This window comes from Pan paniscus, chromosome 2 (assembly GCF_029289425.2).
Source record: "Pan paniscus chromosome 2, NHGRI_mPanPan1-v2.0_pri, whole genome shotgun sequence".
NCBI lineage: Eukaryota > Metazoa > Chordata > Mammalia > Primates > Hominidae > Pan > Pan paniscus.
The window spans coordinates 45587155-45614547 of record NC_085926.1 but is presented as its reverse complement, the minus strand read 5'-3'; the positions used below and the strand labels follow the sequence as shown (position 1 = coordinate 45614547).

Here is a 27393-nt window from a genome sequence, read left to right as displayed (position 1 = left end):
GGGAGAAAATAGTAAAAAAAAAAAAAAAAAAAAAAAACTTCAAGGAACTCAAAAACGTATCAAGCTAGAATTCTATATCCAGCAATATATATATTTTATATATATAATTATATATATAAAATATATAATTATATATAAATATATCTATATAATTATATATATATATAAATATAAATATATATATAATTTTTTTTTTGAGACAGAGTCTCACTCTGTTGCCCAGGCTGGAGTGCAGTGGTGCAATCTCGGCTCACTGCAAGCTCTGCCTCCTGCGTTCACGCCATTCTGCTGCCTCAGCCTCGCCAGTAGCTGGGACTACAGGCACCCGCCACCATGCCCGGCTAATTTTTTGTATTTTTAGTAGAGGCGGGGTTTCACCATGTTAGTCAGGATGGTCTCGATCTTCTGACCTCATGATTGGCCCGCCTCGGCCTCCCAAAGTGCTGGGATTACAGGCGTGAGCCACTGCGCCCAGCCAAAAAAATATATTTTAAAATAAAAAGATGAAAGAAAGATAAATTCAGAATACAAAAGTTTAAAGAATTCATCACCAAATCAGCATACGAAAAAGAAAAAATGTTAAGAGAAGTCCTTCAAGCAGAAGGAAAAATGGTACCAGATGAAAACCTGAATCTAAACAAAGGGATGAGAAGGAGCAGAAATGGCAAATGCGAGGACAAGTGAGACTTTTTTCTTATTAGTTAAATCTCTTTAAAACATTTAGAAGAAAACATGGACATGAATCTTTGTGACCTTGGGTCAGCCAATGTTTTCCTACAAAAAGCACCAAAACACTGGCAAAAAAAGAAAAAAAGTAGATAAATTCTACTGCATCAAAATTTAAAGCCTTTGTGCTGTAAACAATACCATCAAGAAATGAAATGACAGTCCACAGAATGAAAGAAAATATTCCCAAATCCTATACAAAGAACGATTAAGACTCAATAATAAAAAGACAATCCAAGTAAAAATGAGCAGGGAATTGAGAAGACATTTTTCCAAATAAGACATACCAATGGCCAATAAATGTATGAAAAGATGCTCAACATCATTAATCATCAGGAAAATGCAAATCAAAACCACAATGAGATCCAACTTCACACCAAATAGGATAGTTAGAATAAAAAAACTAGATAAGCCTAAGCGTTGGCAAGGATGTGGAAATACTGGAACTCTCATACATGGCTGGTGGGAATGTAACATGGTAGAGCTTCTTTAAAAAACAGGTCCTCAAAAGGTTAAACACAGTTACCATATGACCCAGCAATTTCACTCCTAATATTTACCCAAGAGAACAGAAATGATACATTCACATAAACACCTGCCTAGGAATGTTCATAGCAACATTATTTATAATAGCCAAAAATAAAAACAAGTGTCTATCAACTGCTGAATGGATAAACAAAATATGGTACATCTATACAAGGGAATACTATTCAGCCATAAAAAGAAATGAGATACTGATTCATACTACAACGTGGATGAACCTGGAATGCACGCTAAGTGAAAAAAGCCAGACACAGAAGATCATATATTGTATGATTTCATTCATATGAAATATCCAGAATAGGCAAATCTATAGGGATAGGAAGATCAGTGGTTGCTTAGGGATGAGGGAAGGTGAGTAAGGAGGTGAAGTGATGAGTACCAGGTAATGGGGAAGTGTCACCTTTATTTATTCCAACATTTATTCTGTGTTCAGAATTATACTAAAGGTGCTGAAGGGTTATAAGGAGTAAAATCATGATCAGTTAAACCCTGTCCCTATTCTCCCAAAACTGATCACCTAGGGGGAGATAGAGTTTCCTGCAAACAGTTTCAATCTAATCATAATTGAAAACACCATAGGACAGGCAAATGAACAAGGTGCACATGGGACCCAAGATCAGGAGAGTCGCAATGGAGATGGCAATGGAAGACACTGAAGGGAGAGTGATATTCACCTGGGTGGTGATGGAGGGTAAGGGTGACAAGGTACAGGGGTAGAAAAGGACAGGTGATGTGCAGTGTGGCCAGGGACTTCAGCACTTCGGGAGGCTGTGGGGCAGCGAAGGAGGGGGATAGTTAGAAAGAAAGAAGACAGGAAGGAAGTTAGAACTAATTTAAGGAAATGTCTTAAACACCAGGCAAAAGAACTGGACTACAATGTTAAGGCAAAAAGTAGCTGAAGGTCTCTGAGCTGTGGAGTGGCCTCCTCGCTGCTGTGCCCAGAGACCAGACTGGAGGTGACAGCAGTGATCCATGCAAGAGACAGAGACGCTCTGCCCAAAACAGGGCATATGGGACCCTGCTGGCATCCAAATGCCACCAATGGTGACCATTGCAGGGCTGCTGCTGATGTGGAGAGGCAGCTGTCACCCTGCCCCTGAACACAGGGAAGGGCCTGCATCCTCTGGCCAGGCATTGGATTTGCCGGACCCCCAGGCTGACCCGTGCCCTGCTATGCATCTGGTCCTTGAAAACCTGGCCACAGGATCCACACCCAGCCAGCCTCAGTACTCCTGGGAAGAGTCTGGGAGCTCCCATGGTAAGAGTTCACTTCCCCTTTAAACTTTAACTGGCAAGAAGGTTATGTTGGCTTTGAGTCATCAAATCAACAGGATCTTACGCAGCAGATGGTTATGAAGACTATGAAGCAATGAGGGAAAAGGCATATGATATATTTCTAAGTGGAAAAAGCAGGGCATAAAAGCAAACATACACTGTGATGACAACCAGGCAAAAACGTCTATGTAGGCACAGCATACATTTTTGGGGGTTCTTTTTGGTATTGAATTATAGGTGATTTTCTTCTCCCATATACATTTTTTGACAATGTGACTACATTGACTTGGTGATGTATAAAATATCAAAAACAAGAAACTTCATGAATAATTTCCTACTAATAAGTGAACTCTGGCTAAGATTTAGAGGCTGGGCATTGTGGCTTGCACTTGTAATTCCAGCACTTTGGGAGGCCAAGGCGGGAGGATCACTTGAACCCAGGAGTTTGAGACCAATCTGGGCAACATAGTGGGACTCCAACTCTACAAAAATTAATTTCAAAAAAATTAGCCAGGGGACTAAAGGGACTGAGGTGGGAGGATCACTTTAGCCCATGAGGCAGAGGTTGCAGTGAGCCATAATGCAGCACTGCACTCCAGCCTGAATGGCAGAGTGAGACTGTCTCAAAAAAAAAAAAAAAAAAAAAAAAAAAGATTTAGGAACAAGAGGCTTTATATGCAGTCCAATACAGTAGCCACAAGCTGTACATGGCTACTAAAATAAATTTAAACTTTAATTAATTAAAAACTTTAATTATGGCTCACAGAGGTTGCAGTGAGCCATAATGCAGCACTGCACTCCAGCCTGAATGGCAGAGTGAGACTGTCTCAAAAAAAAAAAAAAAAAAAAAAAAAAAGATTTAGCAACAAGAGGCTTTATATGCAGTCCAATACAGTAGCCACAAGCTGTACATGGCTACTAAAATAAATTTAAACTTTAATTAATTAAAATGAAATAAAATGGAAAATGCAGTTCCATAGTCACACTAGCCACATTTCAAGTGCTCAAGAGCCCCAGGTGGCCAGTAGCTGCTGTGTTAGATGGTGCAGGTCTACAGGTCAGAGAGAGGCCAGAGGACTGAAGTCCACATGAAGGTCAAGTGGGCTGGTGGTGAGGCCCACTGCAGGGCCACAGCCAAGTTCCCAGCTAACTTCATCATAATCCCCCAGGATGCTCCCCCTGCACACACAGATCTCAGAAATCAGGATCTCTGCAGGCAGAGGCAGAGGTCGGCACTGCAACAGGCCCCTTGTGATGGCAACTGACGCACAGTGAGGGGTGAAGGCCATGGATATGGTGGCAAGCGTATACACAGTGGCCACCTGCCCCTGGGCACGAACACACTTCCCCACTCACCAGCTGGGCAACCGCTCTGAGACCCCATGACCTCTTGTGTAAGATGAGTGTGGCTGGAAGGCAAGCAAGGGACACAAGAAGACAGCCACGTGCAGCTTGTGGCTACTGTATTGGACTGCATATAAAGCCTCTGGTTCCTAAATCTTTTTTTTTTTTTTTTTGAGACAGAGTCTCGCTCTGTCACTCAGGCTGGAGTGCAGTGGCACGATCATGGCTCACTGCAATAAATGCAATAAATGCTCCACAGACAGCAGCTCGTATTACACTGGCTTACAGGCATGGATCCACTGATGGGCAACTATGGGTGCAAACAAAACTGTCGGTGAAAGGAGGAGAGAGGAGGGAAGGGAAAGGGAAGGAGAAGGAAGCTGAAGGGGCCAGAGCCAGGGGCAGAAATGTAAGAGAAGAGCTGAGAGACACATGAAGAAGGGATACCCTCAGTGAGATGAGAGGGCCACAGAAACCTGAGGAGTGCCTACAATGCCAGAATACAGTCAGGCCTAGGTAAAAGAGTTTACTCCCTAACCCAGGACTCTGGCTCTGAGATGAGGCACTGCGGTGCAACATCTTCCTGCTAATTACGGTGTGATGCTCCTGGCGTACTGGAGTGCTCTTCATTCTCCTCTTCGACTTGAGAAGACAGGTGACACCCTGGGCACCGCCAAGTATCACCCTTGGTCTGGGACTACCACGGAGGAAAGGTACAGACTTCCAACAAAAACCAGACATGTGCAATATCAGGAGCTTAGGATGCAGACATGGCCACATAAGGTATAGGTTACACCAAAGTTAGCCTCTACAATATACTGCGAAACCTCTCAGACTGTGTTCAGACGATAGGAACAAAGGAATCTGATGGTCTCCCCTGTCAGGGACTTCCTGGCCTCTGACTGAACCAGCAGAGTCTGACCTGGGAAACCAGGTTTGGCCCCAACTCCAGTGCACTAGCAGAACTAGGCTTGCAGGAGACGGACACAAGAGACCCTTTGATAACCAAAGTAAGTGGCCCCTCCACTCTCTTCCGATCCCTGCAGCCCTCTGGCCAGCTCCAGCCTATTTTGGTTGCTTCCTGATCTTTCCCGTGCCCACTGATTTCCTTTAGCATCTGCCCACTCTTCCTTTCTCACATTCTTGATCTTCAGCTTTTTCCTTAGGTCCTGCTGACTCATTCAGCTCATACAGAACTGCTGAATATGATGAGAAATATTCGGACAATTCGACAGCTCAGAAACTCAGGGATTAAAGCCCTTAGTCCATTTCTCTACTATGGGTGTACCCCATGATTGAATTCTACCTCCCCTATTCCCAGCCCCAGGCCACTCTCCTGCACTCACAACTCGAGGGTGGCCAAAAATCCAGTCTCTGTTGTCACACAACCCCAAGGCAGCGGCTGAACCTGAAAAGTCAAGGCAAGGCCCCATGGCTACAGCCCGGCTCCTGTCTTTGGCAAATACTCTCTCTTAGCAAAGGTAATTTAATACAGTGGCTAACAGCAAGAGCTGTGGATCCACAGGTCTTGGGTTCAAGTGCTGACCACACCACTTAACAGTGACGAAACCAACCACAAACTAAACTCTCCAAGCCTCAATCTGTACATCTTAAGTTGAGAGTAATAATAATAATGAACGTTGAACTCCCTGAATTGTTACAGGATTTAGTGCGCCGCCATGGGTGGAGGAGGGCTATGTGGTGTCAGGCCCACGGTAAGCTAGAAAGCTTACCCAAAATTATCTATAAATATCGCGGTGACTGTTTTACAGAAGCAGACCTGCATGAATTAAAGGAAGACCTCCCTAGTTCAGGCTTAACTAATTCAAAATGTGTAAGCATTTTCAGGGGCTGGGTTGACGAGGTCATTTACAAAGTCAAAAAAAAAGGGAAAGGATTTCAGATGCAGTATTTAGACTTTGTAAGAAAAACAAAATAGCTGGCAAGAACCCTCCAGTCCTTCAGAGGCGAACTAACTGGTGAGTCAATCACCAAGGGCTTATTCATTCGCTAAGAACCTCTGTTCCACAACATTAGGCTTGGTCCTAATTGTTTTATTTATCTCAAGTAACAAAATGGCATTTTGTGAGTGTTCTAGATGCAGGCTTTTTATTACTAAGAAAGGCTTTCTTCCAACTGGGTCTCAACAAGTGAGATTTTACTATAAATCCCATTCGCAATCTTCAACAGGCATGGACATTCGGTTTTTGGAAGGTGAAATGAGCAATGGTATATAATCTTAGTTTTGCTTTTTCTCCCCACTAAGGCATGGCTGGCAGGTCACAGTGCATCTTACACCCAGCAATATAAACAGTAGGTTACACCACTGCAATTCATTCTGGCCTTGACTTACACATCCCAGCACCATCCCAAGTGGACCCCGTCTGGCCCTCTACAGCCTTCCACTGAGCTCGGACCTGCACTAGGCGTAATTTCTGTCAACTGTGGGACTGGCTGCTTCCCAGCTTCCATCCCCAAGGTGGGCACCCCCCTGCTCCATGGGCTTCTGGCGGGGAGAGTATATTTACCTAGTCCATCATTTTCCGTCTCATATCATCGAAAAACTAATAGGAATCATGACACTAACATGGCAAGTAGGATGGAATTTGTTTAGTCTGTGAAATGAACGTCTTAGTTTTTAAACCTCAATCTGCCTGGAGTGAGCACACAGGACCTTGCCTACTTCTCCCTCACAGACCATTCTTTTTTTTTTTTTTGAGACAGAGTCTCGCCCTGTCGCCCAGGATGGAGTACAGTGGCGCAGTCTTGGCTCACTGAAAACTCCGCCTCCTGGGTTCAAGTGATTCTCCTGCCTCAGCCCCCCAAATAGCTAGTATTATAGGCATGTGCCACCACACGCGGTTAATTTTTGTATTTTTAGTAGAGATGGGGTTTTGCCACGTTGCCCAGGCTGGTCTCAAACTCGTGACCTCAAGTGATCTACCCGCCTCAACCTCCCAAAGTGCTGGGATTACAGATTGAGCCACCACGCCTGGCCTCCCAGACTATTCTTGAAGGTGCCGAGAAGTCCACTCAACCCCACAAGTCAGCGTGTTTTTCCTCCTCTCATGCTGCTGCTTCTGAGGCACAGGTGGGAGCCAGACTCCCTCAGACAGGCCACTTGACATGTAAGTAGACACAGCTGTCAACAAAGGCCACTCCTGTCCTCTCCACAGACCTCCCTCCCACTCCAGGGTGTGCCAACAGCTTCCTGAGAGCGTCCAGTGCCAGTGGGGGGGCATGGCCGCCTGGGGTGGGCAGAGCCTGAGGGGGGAGGAGGGAGACCCACAGCACTCATCTCCACGGCAACCAAACATTCCCAGCCCAAGGAGCACAGCAAAGAAGGGAACTTGAACAAACCACACAAACGCCCACACCACAACCTGCTGCTTACTGCTGGAACGAGCACCAAGGAAACAATCCCACAGAAGGAAAGAAAGATGCTGCACGAAGATGCTGGCTGGGGCTGTGTGTAACAACCTGCAAACCAGCCATTAACTGTAGCACGACTCATCCATCACCATGTAACTTAAAATTATTATTATGAAGTATGACATGATGTTAAATTGAAAAGGATACAACATTGTTTATATACTATGATTGCAACTCTAAAAAATGTGTATAAACTTGGAGAAAAACTGGCAAGGAAAACATAAAAGTGACAGTAGCTGAGCTACAATGCTAACATAACAGGTTTCTGTCTTTAAAATTTTCTTTGCAGCAGCCAGATGTGGTGGCTCATGCCTATAATCCTAGCACTTTGGGACGCCAAGGCAGACAGACTGCTTGAGCCCAGGAGTTTGAGACCAGCCTGGGCAACATAGCAAGACCCTGTCTCTACAAAAAATAATAAAAAATAGCTGAACATGGTGGTGCATGTCTGTAATCCCAGCTACTCAGGAGGCTGAGGCAGGAGGATCACCTGAGCCCAGGAGTTCAAGGCTGCAGTGAGCTGTGATCCCACCATTGCACTCCAGCTTGTACTACAGAGCAAGACCCAGTCTCAAAAAGAAAAAAAAAAAAAAGATACAATTTTCTCACAGCTTTCCCCATTGCTGCTTCTCATCAGCAGATGGGGAAATGTTCATATCCGTGTAAGGGAACCTGCCATGGTGCCTGGGAGAACTGCACATAGCCACGTATGCAAAGGTTTGCCTGAATCTTGGTGGAACACCTTGTAGGCTTCCAGAACATAAAAAGATGCACGGCTGTCTCTCATTCACCTCCCTATTCCCCCAGGAGCCTGTCACCAGACAGTGTCTCATCTCTAATGAGGTATGGGGAATTCTGCCTGCCTCTCAGAACAGAGCTGTGGGCTCTGAGACCACTTAGCTGCAGTCTAAAATTGCTTCTCAAAATCCCACTTGTGTGGCAGTCATCAGCCCCTTTTGCTTCAGTGTCATCCTCTTCAGTGTATGGGACAAGGACCCAGGAAGATGGTACCTTTGACACATTCTTTGTGTTGTCTATGTAAGTAATAAACTGCCTAAAGTAACAGTGGCTTGTTGTATCTTTACCAAACTAGTCAGGCCCTGGACTTGCCCTGTAAATGTGTGTGAGCTTAACAGTATCCAAATACTATGTTTTAATGCAGTATCAATGGACCTCAGGAAGTATGTGTATATACCAACAGATACCTCCATATGCCATATGCTATATATATATAAAAAATATAAATAAAATAAAATATATAAAAATATATATAAAATCTGGCTTTACATACTATATATAGTGTTTTAAACTAGATTTTCATAAATGAAATGGGAAAATAGAAAAGATACATATACAAATATGTTCAGAAATACACACACTCACCAGACTCTATCAATAACCAAGATAAGATAAAGAACAGAGAAAACACACTTATTTTTGCTTGACTAGGTGGAAATAAATCAGAGGAGGGAGAACCAGAAAAACAAGGAAGTACAAGTGAGCATAGATTCAAGAGGTCTGGATTCCGTGCCAGCTCCATAGCCAGGTTTTTGATCTTGAGAAATTCTCTTTCCCTGTCTGCCCCCATTTTCTCTTCTAAGAAGGAGGGGATGCCCTAGATGCACCCAGACCCCCAGCTGTGCCGTCTCCATGGTGTTGAGGCTCACAGAGACACACTCAGGACCTGCAGAGCTGAGACATAGAGCTCCCGGGTGCCTCCTTCTGCTGAAAGCTGAGGTAAAGGGCAGCAATCTGGTAACTGAAAAAAGACAAGTCACCTCCAGTGTCTAAGAGAAGCCACTGAGACACAAGCCCAGTCTCCAACATTCCAACTGCTCTTTGGAACTGGAGAGGAAGTGGGACATTCACAGAGCAGGAGGGTGTGCAGCCCCAGGGCAAACAGCAATGCCCCTGCACTCACTTTTTGACAAAATCCGAATCCTCATTCCTTCAGCAACTCTGTTCTAGGGCCTGGTTTGCTGGCAATAGATCCACAGAGAGTGCGGTTCACCGTCTATGTAATAACACCAACAAGGGTTCGGCGTGGTGGCTCGCGCTTGTAATTTCAGCACTTTGGAAGGCCAAGGCAGGCAGATCACCTGAGGTCAGGAGTTCAAGACCAGCCTGGCCAACATGGTGAAACCCTGTCTCTACGAAAAATACAAAAATTAGCCGGGCCTGGTGGTACATGCCTGTAGTTCCAGCTACTTAGGAGGCTGAGAGGCAGGAGAATCGCTTGAACCCGGGAGGCAGAGGTTGCAGTGGGCTGAGATCATGCCACTGCACTCCAGCCTGGGCAACAGAGTGAGATCCGTCTTAAAAACAAAACAAAACAACAACAACAAAAAAAACAACAAGAAAGCAGAGTGCACCAAATTCAGGAGAAGTCTCTTCCTGCTAAGGAAACAGGGAAGGCTTCCTGGAAGAGGAGGCATTTGAGCTGAGTCATAAGACTGGACAGAGAAATGTATTAAGTGAATGGGGAGAGGCTATTCTAGCTAACAATGTGATCAGAGGCATGGAAGTGAAAAAGAGAAATTCAGTTTGACTGGAATAGGAAACAGGAAGTGATAAGACAGGGACAAGACCACAAAGGCCTTCAATGCTAGACCAATCAAAAACCCAAACCAGGTCTGTCTTCCTTAAGTGTCTGTGCTTGTCACAATTTGAAGAAAGAGAAACTCAATCCACTAAGAAATAGACAGCCACTCTAGCAGCCTTGGGTGGAACCCACAGACTCATCTGCAATGGGCTGAATGTCTATGTCCCCCTAAAATTCCTATGTTAAAATCCTAACCTCTGGCCGGGCATGGTGGCTCACACCTCTAATCCCAGCATTTTGGGAAGCTGAGGCGGGTAGATCACCTGAGGTCAGGACTTCGAGACCAGCCTGACCAACATGAAGAAACCCTGTCTCTACTAAAAATACAAAAATTAGCCAGGTTTGGTGGCGCATGGCTGTAATCCCAGCTACTTGGGAGGCTGAGGCAGGAGAATCGCTTGAACCCAGGAGGCGGAGGTTGCGGTAAGCCGAGACTGCGCCACTGTACTCCAGCCTGGGCAATAAGAGCAAAACTCCATCTCAAAAAAAGAAAAAAAAATCCTAACCTCCAAGGTGACGGGATTAGGGGGTAGGGCCTTTGGGAGGTGATTCTCATGAGGTGGAACCCTCAGGAATGGGATTAGTGCCCTTATAAAGGAGATCCCAGAGAGCTCCCCTTCTACCATATGAGTGCCCGGGAAGTGGGCCCTCAATAGACACCTCATCTGCCAGCACCTTGATCTTGGACTTTCCAGCATCTAGAACTGTGAGAAATACATTTCTATTGTTTATAAGCCAACCAGTGTATGGTACTTTGTTATAACAGTCCAAACAGACTAAGACACTCATCAATTGGTTTTCCCTCACCAACAGCTTCCCTAATTCAAATGGTAACTGCTTGAGGTGGAAAACAGCCTCTCCTTAATATTTATTTTCTTTTTCCGGAAAAATAGAGCAAGTATTGAGAAACTGTTGTAGGAGTCAAAGGTCAAAGATAAATTGTAAACAAATATCTGATACAAGCAGCCAACAAACATGAAAAAAATGCTCAAGGGTCAGGTGTGGTGGCTTATGCCAGTAATCCCAGCCCTGTGGGAGGCTGAGGTGGGAGGGTCACCAGAAGTCAGGAGCTCGAGACCAGCCTAGGCAACACAGCGAGACCTCTGTCTCTACAAAAATTTTAAAACATTAGCTGGGCATGGTGGCACATGCCTGCAGTCCCAGCTACTCAGAAGCTAAGGCAGAAGGGTTACTTGAGTTCAAGGCTGCAGTGAGCTACAATTACATCATGGCACTCCAGCCTGGATGACACAGTGAGACCCCATCTCAAAACAAAACAAACCTCCACATCATTATCATCAAAGAAATGCAAATCAAAACCACAAAATGGCCATTATTAAAAAGTCAAAAAGTAGATGTTGGCAAGGCTATAGAGAAAAGGCAATGCTTATACACGGTTGGTGGGAGTGTAAATTAGTTCAGCCACTGTGGAAAACAGTTAGGAGATTTCTCAAAGAACTAAAAATAGAGCTACCATTTGACCCAGTAATCCCATTACTGGATATATATGCAAAGAAAAGTACATCTTCTACCAAAGATACCTGCACTCGTATGTTTATCACCACACTATTCACAATAGCAAAGACATGGAATCAACCTAGGTGCCCATCAGCAGTAACTGAATAAAGAAAATGTGGTACATATACACCATGGAATACTACACAGCCATAAAAAAATGACATCATGTCCTTTGCAGCAACATAGAAACACAAGAAACAGAAAACCAAATAGCTGAAAAACTTTCTACTGGGTACTATGTTCACTGTGTGGGTGACAGGACCAATAGAAGCTCAAACTTCAGATTCACACAATATACCTTTGTAACAAACCTGCACGTCTTGAATCTAAAACTAAAATTAAAATTTAACTAACTAAATAAATAAATAAAGGGGGGCCTAAACACAACTCCCATATGGATAAAACACAAACATGTGCCAAAGACTTTATTTAACTCATCAATTAATAAAGGAACCAATAAATGGTATAATTGGGAGAATTCAAAGAACCATAGGCCATCAGGAATGTTGAAATCAATTTGCTTAATAGATTGCAAAACTGGTCAATCTCCACAGGGTAACAATCATCAACTGCACCTCCACCAGACAGTCTGCATTGCTATAGACAAGAATTGTGTTTGTTACCATCAATATTCTACAACTTACAGAGTGCAACATAGCTCAAAGACAAGGAAAGGCACAGAGACCCAGAGAATTCGATAACCAGATCACTCCTAGATTTCCACTGCGGACATTCTCAAAGTCTTTCCCTACACAGGTGAACACTGATCAATGTGTAAACCATAAACTCTCAGGCATGTGTTCTAAGGGAAATTGCAGTGAGGACTGAAGCATGAGGTTCAGAACTGAGGCCTGGACCATCAAGGCTCAGCAGGTTAGGAGGCCACTAGTTAACCACATGCACTGGTTAACTTTATACTGGGAATTAGGATCTCTGGCTGTGAGCAAGTTCTTCCCCTTCCCTTCTCCAGAAGGATTCAAAATGAGGATCCCCAAACCAATGGTAGTCAGCCCTGATCACACCCTGGAAGTATCTGAGAAGCTGTGAAAAAATACACTTGCCCCACTTGGGCGGGCGCAGTGGCTCACGCCTATAATCCCAGCACTTTTGGAGGCCGAGGTGGGTGGATCACAAGGTCAAGAGATCGAGACAATCCTGGCCAACATGGTGAAACCCCGCCTCTACTAAAAATACAAAAATTAGCTGGGCGTGCTGGTGCACATCTGTAGTCCCAGCTACTCGGGAGGCTGTAGCAAAAGAATCGCTTGAACCCAGGAGGCGGAGGTTGCAGTGAGCTGAGATAGCACCACCGCACTCCAGCCTGGGCGACAAAGTGAGACTCCGTCTCAAAAAAAAAAAATTAATACACTTGCCTCACTCTAGAAATTCCAAGGGTGATGCCCTGGCCCCACCCTTGATTAGCAGAATCAGATTGAGGTTCCTAGCTAATCCTATCAGATTAGGATTTAGCTCTGATTCTGATTAGCAGGGGTTTAAAGTCTCCACAGGTGATTCTAATGAGCAGCCAGGATTGCAAACCACGAGGCCAGATGGTTAGAAAGACCCCTTTGTTCCTGACACCCTGTGACTCTGATGTAACACTCCCTTTTAGTTGAGAGCTGTTAGCCTCAGTATAGGATTGAGAATATAAGTAAGACATTTTCCAAAAATACTCCTCAAAATTAATCTTTGATAGAGACAGAAAACAAGCAAAATCCATAACTTGGTCAGACTTGGCAAGCATGCAATGTGTTAGAATCTTCCACGGGGAGCGGTTGCCATCCATTCAATCCAGACTCCTGATGGGCTGCTTGAATTATAATGCATGTACTGGAGTACAAAGATGCCCACAGGTGTGTGCTAGGTAGGCACCAGCACACGGGTGGCATGCACACACACCTCATGCTCATACAGCAGCCTCCAAATCAAAGATTAGGTTAGGGAGGTGGTTACAGAGTAATAAAGGACCCCCACCTCCACCTCACGCTGGGGTAGCTGACTGACTAATCACTTTTGGTTGGCTGGTCCCCACAGTGGGGGAGAGAACTGACAAACAGGGTAGACATGGTGAATCCCAGCACTTCCTCCCAAATCTTCTGAAACCTCTTCTTACATATTTCAAACCTGATGTGATTAGGGATCACTCTGAACTCATTCAACTTATCACCAGAATCACAGGCAATCTTTGGTATTGTGTTAAGTCACCATGCCCTGATGGGCTTCTGTTGGTGGTAAGAAACCCTGCTGTAAAAGACACTGTCTGGCTTTTCTGTGGGGCTGAGGAGGGCCATGGACCAACTGTCTCCAGAAAGATGATCTTCTCTCTCCTCCCCTTCTCGGTTCCCATGTTCCTTACGCATCCCCCACACACCCGACACCCACACCCACACTTACTGCAAGCTGCACAGGTGAAGCATGTGTCATGGTAGAGGTTCCCCATGGCCTGACAGGCCTGGCCAGCCCCAAACACCCCTTTGCTGCATTTCACACAGGCTCCTGCAAGGACAAGAGAAACATCAGTGAGTCAGGAGGGAACCAGTGTAAACTGAGTCATAAAAAAGCCAATGAACAAAGCATAATACCATCCCTCCCCATGGCCAGCCCACCACCAAATCCAGTGGATGACTCATTTGAAGTGTCTTTCTCTCCCTCTCGCTCTGTCACTCTTTCAACTGCAGAAAACAGCTACCAGGCTGGACTTTAGGTCCCACTTTCCCTGCCCCACTGTTATGCTAATGTTCAGAATTCCTGGGCTTGGTCAACTCCCTCCCTCACCCCACCCAAAGCTTTCGAAGGTTCCCACTGTTTATAAGACAGTTCAGAAAGATTGCACCATCACTATAATATGCCAAGCATGCAGGTTGGGAAATTTCTTTTTTCCTCCCTTTTTTTTTTTTTTTGAGACGGGGATCTTGATATGTTGCCCAGAATGGTCTTGAACTCCTAGGCTCAAGCAATCCTCCCGCCTCGGCCTCCCAAAGTGCTAGGATTACAGGTGTGAGCCACCATGCCTGGCCAGACAATTCCAACTAAATTATTTCCTTTAATTTTCAGTGGGAACCACCAACTAGGATTTAGTAACCTCAATTTTTACAAAAAGTATATCACACCCCAAGCCCCGGGTTTGTCAGACTGCAAGCAAGTGCTCTTCCCTGCCCTTCTACCAGCAGCTCCTCACCCCCTAACAAGTCCCACAGGGTCTTAGCCCAGCCTTTGCTGATGGGCCCCTACCTAGTACATTCTACTCCTGCCCTTCTGTTCACTCAAGTCCTGAGGCTTTCATCTCAGCCTGCCCCACGATTCCTTCCTCAGACTGTTTGAGGCCAGGAGTTCAACACCAGCCTGGGCAACATAGGGAGATCATCCATCGAGAGAGAGAGAGAGAACTTTTTTTGAGACAGAGTCTCACTCTGTCACCTGGGCTGGAGTGCAGTGGTGCAATCTCGGCTCACTGCAACCTCCGCCTCCCGGGTTCAACTGATTCTCCTGCCTCAGCCTTCCAAGTAGCTGGGACTACAGGAATGCACAATCAAGCCCAGCTAATTTTTGTATTTTCAGTAGAGATGGGGTTTCACCATGTTGGCCAGGCTGGTCTCAAACTACTGACCTCAGGTGATCCGCCTGCCTCAGCCTCCCAAAGTGCCAGGATGACAGGCATGAGCCACCGCGCCTGGCCTGAAAAAACAAATTTGAAGAGCCAGGTTCTAACCTTGAGCCTCCCACCTACCCGTGACTCCTGTAGTTTGGATTAATGGTGATCAGCCCTCTGGGTATCCGTTTCTTAATTAGGAAATAGAGGTTCCTTCCATCTGCCCTGCATATTCCCAGGAGCAGCAATTAAGAGTTGCTTTGAAAACCAAAAAGTTCTAAAGAGTTAACATGCCTCAACTACAAAGTGCTTATTGGGACAGCTGGTCTAAAACAGCTCCACAATTTACTAGCTATGTGACAAGCGCAGACTAATTAAACTCCGATGTTGGGCTAGAAAATGGGGACAACAGTGGCCCCCTCGTAGGGTTACTGTAAGAGAATATGTGCAGTACTTAGTGCAGGGCCCCATACTTGGGAAATGCTCAATTAACAGGCAAATTATAAGGATGACAATCATGTTACTGCCTCCTGCAAAAAGTGCCTTCAGCTTAAAAAGAGCTGTCTAAGAAGTTCTGGGCCTCTCGGGATCTCACATGGGCTCTGTGAACAGGCTGGAGGTCTCTCAGGCTAGGCCAGCCCAGAACCCCTACAGCAGCAGCCCAGGCTCCGGGCCCGTCCACATCAAGGAGGCCTTGGAGTCTCCCTCCCAAAGAACTCCCCCATTACAGTCAAATGAAAGACAGCACAATTATGTAAACAATGCACAAGATGAAAAAAGATTCACGGAGGAATATATTAAAATATAAACAGTGGTTTCTTTATGTTGTAAAACTGTAGCTGGCCTTATTTCTTTACATTTTCTGTAGTTTTTTTATAAGACAGCAGGCATTCATTACTTTACAGATTTTAAAAGGTCGTCTCAAAAAAGTGTTTGAATATGTTCAAATACATTATATAATGTTAAAATTTTTGAAAAATCAACTTCACAGATTTTATAAATATCAATTGCTCCCCTAGCACCCAGCAAGGTAGCCAGCTGGCATCCTTTGGTCAGGAGGAGCTCAGGCATCCTTTTCTAACTCTGGCTCCAATCTGCCAGGGCTATTCTCAGGCTGCAAATCCCCAGCCTTCTGCCCACAGGGTAGAAAGCCCTGTGTTTCAGAGTTCATATCATTTTAAGTTGATAAACTGCATCACCATCAAAGGAAGTCCAAGCTAACACATCCTTCATGAAATTCCCCCACACCAACAGGTTTAAGGAGAAAGCCCCTCTGCCAACACCAGGAAGCAGGGTGAAGCAGTCTGTAGGAAACAGACAAGAAATTGACCATTGGAGAATTTATAGAAAGCTCAAGAGGGCACAAGTATTGGTTATCTGCAGTTCTTCTTCTGTTTCAACATTTTCAAACACACAGAAAAGTTGAAGGAATTATACAGAGGGTACCCACATACTCACCATCCCAATTCTATAATTAATGTTTTGCTATCCATTCCTCAATCAATCCAACAATCCATCCCATTCTTGATGCATTTCAAAGTTGCAGGCAGCAACTTCACCCCAAACACTTCAGCCTCCCCATCATTAACTAGAGTTCATCATTTATTTGCTTAGGCTTATTTTTTTCCGGGTAAAATTCACAAACAGACACAAAAAGTGTTAAGTCTACCATTCAATGAGTTTTGACAAATGATCTATGTAAAGCAAACCCAAATCAAGATATAGAATATTTCCAACACCCCCAAAAAGTTCCTGCCTGCCTTCTCCCTTCCGTCTTCTCTTTAATGGCTATGAAATGCATGTGTGTGCATGTATATGTGCCTGTGGAGGGGAGGGTGGCGGGCGGATGAGATTACTGGACAGCTGGCATTTCTGTTCCTTGCAAGCAGCAAAGTCAACGGGGAGCCCCCACCAGTATGAAACTGAAAGCATCAAGTAATTCAGAGGCATCAGCATTTCTTTCTGTCTAATGATTTTTATATACAACTTAGGTACCTTATGCTCTCAAGGTAGAAAATACAGTTCCGGGCAAACTGCATTTCTTTTGCTGGCACACATGGAGCTGTGGGGCCTACCTAGCAGCAAAGCATAAACCCAACAGGGTTGAGGCATCACCACTCATCTTTAAGGCTCCTTTAAGCGGTCTCGTCACTCTGGAAAGCAGTGGTGTCACGGCTGCTGCTAGGGGCCCATGCACAGTGACCACTGGACCAGGCCGAGCCAAGTGGGGCCTCTAGTATTTGGGACGGGGCAAATGTGGAAGTGATGGTGGTGGTGCATCCGCCACTGGGCACAGCACCTACCATGCTGTGGTGAGTTGCTAGTTACCTGGGCATTTGCCTCTCCTAGTGAATTGCAAGTGCCTTCAGAATAAGGGCCATGTCTTAACTGTGGCCTCCGCAAGTGCTCAAGGAAACAAGTGTGAGTTGAATCACATTCCACATAGTTCCCTGCACAGTCCTTTCCTCTTTCTTCCTTACCTGGCACCTGCTTCCTTGTATCTTGGGCACACATGTCTGTTCCCCCACAAGCACTTCATTCCAAGGCCCAGGGTCTTATTCATCTCTGAACACCCCCAGCCACAGACAGAGTGCACTTAGTATCCCCTCAGCAGACCTAAACACAGAGAAATGGGTTCTATGGACATCTATTGGGAACTGGCGATGACATAATTCAAATGTGACAATGGGGGAGAAATCTTTCCGAAGAATGCCAAATATCAGGCCATGGCAAAATGTCAAGATATGAGTTAGGTTATTGTTTGGTAATGCCGAAGTCCACTTCCAGATTACCCATCGTAAGTCCCCTGGTGGACCTGACTCTAAGCCTTTACAATGAGCAACAAAAGCTAGTTTGTCAGGCATCAACTAAGCACACTCGAAGCAGGCTACATGTAATGTTAAAGCAGTGCACTTGTGAATATAATTCTGCTCACAAACGTGGTGTAAAACCACTCCCAAATGCTGTGGCCTCTTTGTTTAACCTCCTGTAAAATGCTGGCTACAAACAGCAGAGGGGCACGGGGACTCAGCAGCTTAGCATGGCATGCCCACCCTTTCCACCACCCACAGCATGAGCACATGAAGAGGACCGTCCTGCAAGACAGCTCACCAAAAAGGAAAGGTGAAATGAATTGCACGTGTCAGTGCAATCCTGCTGGCCCAGACGGCAGAAGCAAATGCATCTTATTTGGGTTTGGGGAATGAAATCCAGCACCCTCTCCTACCCCTGTTCATAAGATGCTGGCAGGATGGCCAGCGTCTTCACGTGGATGCTCTGACAACAGCCAGTGCCCCCCTGGACTTCCTGCCACTTTATCTCTCAACGGCAGGGCTTCCTCCCCTCTCTCCACACCCTGCTCAGCTACACTCTCTTCTGGCTTCCTCTCTCTGAGGCCTGTGACCCTCTGCCTTCAGCTGTCCCTCACTTTCTGTTCCTGCAGCTGAGTCCTTCGGGCTGCTGACATCCTTTCTCTCCACCGTGACCAGTGACCACCTAGCACAGATACAAAACAAGGAAGCCACCTGTGTTTGAAACCATGGGTCACAGAGTGAGGAAGACCCCATAAGAAGCCAAGTAGGTAGGAAAAGATTTCATCCTTGTGGCTAAATGGATCTAAAAGTACTTCCTAGACAGAAAAGGTAGGGAAAAAAACTGAATTTCACATTCTAGGAAATCATGTGTCTACTATGGGCCAGACCCTGGACTTGGAGATTTCTTTGTTTTTTTTTTGAGACAGAGTCTCACTCTGTCGCCAGGCTGGAGTGCAGTATATCAGTATGGACTCATAGATATTTTATTCTTTGGATTTTTATTATTATTATTATTATTTGAGACAGAGTCTCACTCTGTCATCCAGGCTGGAGTGCAGCATGCGATCTCGGCTACCTGTAACCTCTGCCTCCTGGTTTCAAGCTATTCTCCTGCCTCAGCCTCCCGAGTAGCTGGGATTACAGTTGTGCACCACCATGCCTGACTAATTTTTATATTTTTAGTAGAGACGGGGTTTCTCCATGCTGGCCAGGCTGGTCTGGAACTCCTGACCTCAGGTGATCCGCCCGCCTCGGCCTCCCAAAGTGCTGGGATTACAGGCGTGAGCCACTGCACCTAGCCAGACTTGGGGATTTCAACCAGTGAAGGAGCTGCTGCCATCTCCTGTCTAAAACCCAAGTTCCAGAAAGGTCCTGTCACTTACTGAAGTCTGCACAGTGGGTAGGTTTGAAAGAGGGAATCTGAGCCCCAGTTCCAACTCAAAGGTCTCATTATGACTATCTGGTTGGCAGCTGTGGCTATTCCTGCCACACATGCCCCCCAACCCCCATCATGAGGGGAGCTCCTTCCTCACCCCATAACATATCACCTGCTCAGGGATTCAGACCCCAGACCAGCCCTGCCCCCAGTCTCCTACTACCCAACCTGGCCCACCTCCCATTCTACCTTGTCCCTCGCACACATGACCATCTTTCTGACTGGGACCTCAATCACAAGGCCTCTCCCTGGGGGGAAACCCGCAGCTCCTCCTGCCCTTCTGTGAGGGGCCCTGCAGGTGCGTGCCTTCTGACTGCCCTTCAGGAAACCAATCGTTCCCCCCACAAACACTTCCCTCTCACTCATTTGGAGCCAGCCCCTCTCCAGACGCTGGCTATGGGATAGGGAGCAGGGTGACTGCACTGTGGCCATGCCCTTGTAGAAACCAGACCCTGCCACCACTGGTGGTGAGCTGCCCAATCTCACCTGTACATTCACTAAGTGGTCTGGGCTGAGGAGAGGCTCAGGCTCAACAAGAAGAAAAAGAGTAGGCTCTTAGCCTCCCTTGGCTTTGCCAGGGCCCCCCATGCCACAGGATTTTAAAGAAATGCCCAACAGAGGAAAGAAAAAATATCATCACATGTTACTATAACAACCAAGCTCAAAAATCAGAAGGGAAGCGAGAGGAATAAGGAATACACTTTTAGGAGAAGAGAGGAAGGGATGGGCATTTTTTCTCTGCAATTAGACTTACTGCCCCTTTAGCCCATTCTCCAAATTGTAGCCCAAGCAATCTTCTTATAAAACAGCTTTAATGAGATATAAGTAGCATATAATAAGCTGTACCTATTTAAAGAGTGCAATTTGGTATTATAATGGGAAAAGTTCCCTTGTCCCTCTCACAGGGTGTGCAATGGGAGTGTGGCTCGCTTCTTCAGTGCCCCCCTGCTCAAACCTCTAGGGGAGCATACAGGCTCTCCTCTGACTGCCCCAGCCAAACTCTGCCTCATTCTGCCGGCTGATGGCCTGCCAGTGTGGTGGCGTCTGTCGGTGTGCTCCTGGCATCCTCTCGCCATCCAGCTGCTTGTATCTTCTTCCGCTGATGTGTTCCTCTCGCCGTCCAGCAGCTTCTGTCTCTGCCTTGCTAGGGTCTCAGGTTTTTATAGGCCCAGGATGGGAGCAAGGCAGGCTGGGGTGGTTTTGGAAAATGCAATCTTTGGGTGCAAAGGCAGAAGTGCCTGTCCTCACCTAGGTCCCTGGTGTAGAGCCCTAGCCAGGGACCATGCCCTCCTCTACCCAGCACTTCTCTTCCCTGCTTCTGTATCAGTATGTTGTGACATTTCTTTTCTTTTCTTTTCTTTTCTTTTTTTTTGAGACAAGAGTCTTCTTTGTCACCCAGGCTGGAGTGCAGTGGCGTGATCTCGGCTCACTACAACCTCTGCCTCCTGGGTTCAAGCGATTCTCCTGCCTCAGTCTCCTGAGTAGCTGGGATTACAGGCACGTGCCACCAGGCCTGGCTAATTTTTGTATTTTTAGTAGAGACAAGAGTTTCACCATGTTGGTCAGGCTGGTCTTGAACTCCTGACCTCATGATCTGCCCGCCTCGGCCTCCCAAAGTGCTGGGAATACAGGCGTGAACCACTGTGCCCAGCCCCGTGTTGTGACATTTCTATACACCTGTGAAATCATCACCACAATCAAGACAATGATCAAATCCACTGCCCCAGAGATTCCCCATGTCCTCATGCCTTTTGCAATCCCTCCCCGCTTCCTCTTCCTCTCCCCAGGCAACCACTGATCTGCTTTCTGTCATCACAGATTAGCTTGTCTTTTCTAGTTTATATAAATGGAATCTGGAGTATGTACTTTATCTGGTTTATGTACTTTATCTGGTTTCTTTCACTCAATATAAATTGAGATTCACGCATGCTGTTACATGCAGCAGGAGCTCATTCCTCTTTACTGCCACGTGGTATTCCACCATATGAATGTATTAGTTTGTTTATCCATTTGCTTGTTGATGCACATAAGTTGTTTCCAGTTTGAGGCTATCACAAATAAAGATGCCATCAAGATTTGTGTACAAGCGTTTGTAATGGACATACATTTGCATTTCTCTTGAGTAAAGGCCTAGGAGTGAAATGGCTGGGTCTTATGGTAGGTGGATGATTAACTGTTTAAGAAATTGACAAACTGCTTTCTGAAGAAGTTATATCATTTTACATTCCTACCAGCAGCTCATTAGAGTTCCAAATTCTCCACATCCTTGCCAACACTTGGCATGAATAGTCTTTTAAATGTTATCCATTCTATTGTAATAGGTTATACAGTAGCATCTCATTGTAGTTTTAATCTGCATCTCTCTAGTAACTGATGTTGTGTGTAAGCATCTTTTCACCTGCTTATTTGTCATCCTTTTCTTCTTTAGTGAGACGCCCAAATCTTTTGCCTGTTTTTTTTCTTACTGTTATGAGAACTCCTTATACATTCTAGATACAAGTTCTTTATCAGATATTGCTTCACAAAGGTTTTGCTAGAGTCCTACAAACTAGCTGCCTTGGTCCCCATAGACTCTCAGCTCCTTTTCAACCCAGGTTCTGCCTCTCTTCTCCCTCCCTGTGCCAAGGCCTGGAAATTCTCTCGAGGCAATTAGCTGGGGCTGTCACTGGGCTCACCTCATTTGCTTCCTATCTCTCAAGAATCACCTTCTTGATGTCCAGTGTCTTGAAAACCTTTGGTTCATATATTCTTTTTTCTTTCTTTTTTTTTTTTTTTTGAGACGGGGTCTCACTCTGTCACCCAGGCTGGAGTGCAGTGGCACCATCTCGGCTCACTGCAACCTCCGCCTCCCAGGTTCAAGCGATTCTCCTGCCTCAGCCTCCTGAGTAGCTGGGACTACAGGCGTGCAACACCATGCCTCGCTAATTTTTGTATTTTCAGTAGAGATGGTGTTTCACCATGTTGGCCAGGCTGGTATCGAACTCCTGACCTCAAGTGATCCACCCGCCTCGGCCTCCCAAAGTGCTGGGATTACAGGCATGAGCTACCGCACCTGGCCTTTTTTTTTTTTTTTTTTTTTTGGTTGTTTTAGGCAGGAGGTTCATCCAGTCCCTGATGCTCCATCTTTAGAATGGGCTTTTTCATTTTATATTTTATAAAAAAGAGACGGGTTCTCGCTATGTTGACCAAGTTGGTCTTGAACTCCTGGCTTCAAGTGATCCTCCCATCTTGGCCTCCCAAAGTGCTGGGATTACGCGTGTGAGCCACCACATCCAGCCCAGAATGGGCATTTATTAAACATCACAAGTGCCAACACGGTGCTAGACAGTTTATATGTGTTTCTTCATTTAACAACAATTCTATAAAACATCATCACTTTATACATGAAGAAACTGAAGTTCAAAGATTAAATCTAATGCGCAAAATCAGGCTGACTTATCTATATCCTTTCCAGTCCATCCTACTGCACTTATAAGAGGGGCTAAGGGAGTACGGGGGAAGAAAAGGTCCAGGGGTTCTACTTATCCCTAAAACTTAGTATCTTCATGGTTTTGGGGCACCAGCGAATCCCCAAATCCCAGCTCAGTGATGGCAGCATAGCTCCTTCTTGGCTGCAGCTAGGAGATGAAGGCCAAGCCCACCCCTACGCACAGAGAAATGTGGCCCTTGGAACCCTGGGCATGGAGTGGCCCCAGAAGAAGGTGTTTGTGTGCCCAGGGCCTCTCCTTCAGGGACACCAAAGGAGCTGGGGGAGCACAGTGGATTTTTGAAAGATCATTAATAGTCAATAGGCCAACAGACTTCAGTGGGAATTATTTTTTAAAAATGATATTTATCATTTTGGCCTATTTCCTTCCAGTATTTTTTCAATGAATTTACTTTTTTTTTTTTTTTGAGCAGTTTTAGGTTCACAGCAAAACTGAGCAAAAGGTACAGAGAATTTCCATATATCCCCTTCCCCACACATGCACAGCCCCCCTCCCTATCAACAGCCCCCACCAGAGTGGTACACTTGTCACAAATGAGGAATCTACATGGACACATCATTATCACCCAAAGTCCACAGTTCATGTGTGGGTTCACTCTGGGTGCTGTACATTCTATGGGTGTGGACAAGTGTATGGCATGTATCTACTATTACAGTAGCAAACAGACTAATTTCACTGCCCTAAAAATCCCCTATGCTCCACTTATTCATCTGTTCCTCCCCAAAAACCCCTGGCAACCATTGATCCTTTTATTTTCTCCAAAGTTTTGCCTTTTCCAGAATGTTGTATCTTTGGAATCATACACTATGCAGCCTTTTAGATCGGCTTCTCTCACTTACTAACATGCATTTATGGTTTCTCCATGTCTTTTCATGGCTCAATAGCTCATTTTTTCTTAGTGCTAAATAATATGCCATTGTCTGGATATACAACCATTTATTGATACAGTCATCTACTGAAGGACATCTTGCCAAGTTTTGTCATTATGAATAAGCTTCTATAAACATTCGTGTGCAGGTTTTTGTGTGGACATAAGTTTTCAACTCATTTGGGTAAATACCAAGGACGGTGACTGCTGGATTATACAACAAGAATATGTTCAGTTTTATAAGAAGCTGTCAAACTGTTTTCCAAAATGGCTATACAAGATTCTTTTAAAAATCATAATATTCTCACAGGAAAGGGCAAAAACAAGGGACAGTTTCCTGTTTTAAAAGATGTGCAGCAGGAGGCAATGATCCACCAAGGATTACTCAAACATTTCTCCCACCTCTCTTTTGTGGCTTATGATTTTATACTAGGTAGGGTTAGCAGTATATGTCTCCTCATATTAGTCAAACAAATAAGCTTACTGAGCCAAATAAGCCAGGGCAGGGCTCTGGCTGTATATTTTAGTATCGCCATGTCTTAATCCATTCTGTGCTACTATAATGGAATACCCGAGACTGAGTAATTTATAAAGAGCAGACATTTATTTCTTACAGTTCTAGAGGCTGGGAAGTCCAAGGATGAAGGGCCCGTATCTGCCAAGGGCCTTCTTACTGCATCATGGAAGGGTGAAAGCATGTGCAAGAGAAAGCAGGGAAGGGGGCTAAATCCATCCTTTTACCAGGAACCCGCTCCAGATATACCATTATTAATCCATTCACAAGGGCAGAGTCTTCATGACCTAATCACCTCTTAAAGGTCCCACCTCTCAACACTGTTGCCTTGGGGATTCAGTTTCCAACACTTGAACTGTGGGGGGCATATTCAAACCCCAAAGGATCCCACAAACAAGAAATGCTGAGTGCCTCACACACAGTAGATGCCAAATAAGCACTGAACACATTCAAAAACCAGAGTCAGCAGGAAGGTGTTCTAGGTAAGTGAAGGCACAGAGACAGGAAAGGCAAAGGCACATACACAACTGTGTTCCATGCTTATTCGGCATCTACTGGGTGTGAGGTACTCGGCATTTCTTGTTTGTTTAGGCTCCATATTAATGGCATCAGTGAGCTATACATAAAAATCAGGCTGACCTAACTTTCTCTGTGCACAACAGTGGTTCTCAAATGGTTTAAATGGGTAGAAACTTTTCTTTTAAAAAGTATCAATGGAACCTCAACTATATATAACACACATAAGAGAAATCACTATGATTTAGGGTGGGACAGAGACCACTCTGCCTCCTAGGCTGTCCTGGCCCCCTGCAGTGGTTCCAGGAAGATTATCTGAAAACCATTAACATACGGCAAAACTGGTCAACTGCAGATACAACCCTGCCTGGCCTGGGCAGCCTTCCACGTGAAATAAGTTACCCTGAATTGGTATTAAATCATCTTCTGCACACCCAAAGCCGAAAAACAATTTGAACTTTGGGGGGCACCTACTCCACTCTCCCAGCAAAGGCAGCATTTACAAAAAAAAAAAAAAAAAAAAAAAAAAAAGGAAGATAGCAGAGCACCCTTAGCAAGACAGTTGGCTAGAAGACAATTCCTGCCTCCTTCCTGCCCACAGCCAGGCTGAGGATGCAGCCAACCAGGATGACGACCAAGTCAGCATCTCCTGTTGTGATGGAAAGTTTTTTTTTGTTTTGTTTTGTTTTTGAGGCGGAGTCTCACTCTGTCGCCCAGGCTGGAGTGCAGTGGCGCAATCTTGGCTCTCTGCAAGCTCCGCCTCCTGGGTTCACGCCATTCTCCTGCCTCAGCCTCCTGAGTAGCTGGGACTACAGGTGCCCGCCACCACACCCGGCTGATTTCTTTTTCTTTTTTTTTTTTGTATTTTCAGTAGAGACGGGGTTTCACTGTTTAGCCAGGATGGTCTCGATCTCCTGACCTCGTGATCCGCCCACCTCGGCCTCCCAAAGTGCTGGGATTACAGGCGTGACACACCGCGCCCGGCCGATGGAAAGCTTTTAAATAAAAAGGCTCTACCAGGCTAGCCAATGAATGTGGCCCTGCTCCTACCCCCGTCTCACATCTCGACTTTATTTTGTGCCACTTCCCTCTCAGTGAAGAAGGGAGGCCTCCCAGAGCAGTGCCCCCACCACACCACCAGACATCATGCAAGATCACATAGCTATGAACCACCTACTGTATGCTGAAAGGGGTTGGGGGGAGGGTCAGGGCATCCAGTCAGCATCTGCAGGGATGCTAGAAGGATCAGCCTGGAACATAATTTTATGAGTTATCCCAAACACAGCTTGAGCAAGGCTCTTTCTTGGCCAAAAGTTGCTGCCTGTGCACCTGGACAGCTCTGGGCATCAGCAGGTTCTGAAGAGGAGCCAAGTCCTTGGGACAGAGCTAGACCAATGATCACAGCAACAGTCTTCCCCCAGCCACTCTAAAAGCTCACAAAAGATCTCCAGGGGTGGCTGCTGCTGGGCTCCTGACTAACACGCATATCAGATTCCCACTTCTCAAGTCTGGCTGTACAGAATCGATGTGCGAATGCCCAACACTACCTCCAGAGACAGGGTCCCATTTTGGGGGTAAGGCCAAAGCTCTCCAGCTGACTCTAGTGCACAGCCAGGGACGAGAACCACAGATGTAGATAACGCAACACCCTGCATCCTACCTGGCATCCTGGACATCCCCTGCCTCTGCCCTCTCCCTCACACACTCTGTAGTTCTCACGTCAATGGGTAAAGCCATCACCAAGCCACAAAGGAAGTACTTAAGACCACTATGGGCCATGGGGTCATTGTGCCAGCCTACTTTTCTTCATTCTGAACTTGCCATTAAAACACACATGGCCTCAAAACCAATGGTGGCCTTACTTCATCACAGTGGGAAAGGAAGTTTCTAATGCAATTTCCCAATCACTGTGAGCTTGAGCTTGCCCTGCCAGACTGCCCGTAGGTATACTTTTGCCCAAGGACACTACTATTCCCTGGCCTAAATGATTCCTGGCCTCCACTCTACAGGGAAACAAGGAGCTCAAAGTACCCCTGAGCAAGTCCTGCACCCCACCCCCAACTCCTACATGAAGCTCTCCTCCAGCTATCGCCAGGGAAGCCCAGCCTGCAGCCTCTGCTTATACCCTTCTGTCTGGTCTTCCTTTTTCCTCACGAGGGTCTTAACTTCGAGTCTCTCCACACAGAGGCTGATGAGCTTTCTCAACTCTAACACGAAATAGGAATGGCCAAGCAGCATTCAAAAAGGTGTTCCTTGCTAGGAGTCACATGCAAAGAGGGGATGCCACTTGTCACTAACCTGACTGACAAAGATGGAAAATAAGGATGATAACAGTGTCACCGAGGTGTAGAGAAAGGGCTCTCTCATACACTCTTAATGGAAGCATAAACGTGGACAACCTTTCTGGAGGGCAGTTTGGCATGATGCATCAAAAACCTTTAAAAGGCCAGGTGCGGTGGCTCACGCCTGTAATCACAGCACTTTGGGAGGCCAAGGCGGGATCACCTTAGGTCAGGAGTTCGAGACCAGCCTGGCCAACATGGTGAAACCCTGTCTCTACTAAAAATACAAAAATTAGCCAGGTGCAGTAGCCACGCCTGTAGTCCCAGCTACTTGGGAGGCTGAGGCAGGAGAATTGCTTGAACCTGGGAGGCGGAGGTTGCAGTGAGCCAAGATCATGCCACTGCAATCCAGCCTGGGTGACAGCATGAGACTCTGTTTAAAAAAAAA

At 45.8% G+C, this 27393-nt stretch overlaps 1 protein-coding gene across 3 annotated transcripts in view; it reads right to left on the bottom strand.

Annotated features, from left to right (window-relative positions):
• LIMD1 (LIM domain containing 1) overlaps nt 1–27393 on the bottom strand; it is an 87719-nt gene that overhangs the window by 31311 nt on the left and 29015 nt on the right. For all 3 annotated transcript variants that reach the window (XR_008624728.2, XM_003818487.6, XM_034956271.4), the window contains exon 2: nt 13835–13936. Coding sequence is in view for 2 of the 3 variants with exons in the window: in XM_003818487.6 (XP_003818535.2) it covers nt 13835–13936 (102 nt within the window). In the remaining variant the exon portion in view is untranslated. The remainder of the gene's footprint in view (nt 1–13834; nt 13937–27393) is intronic.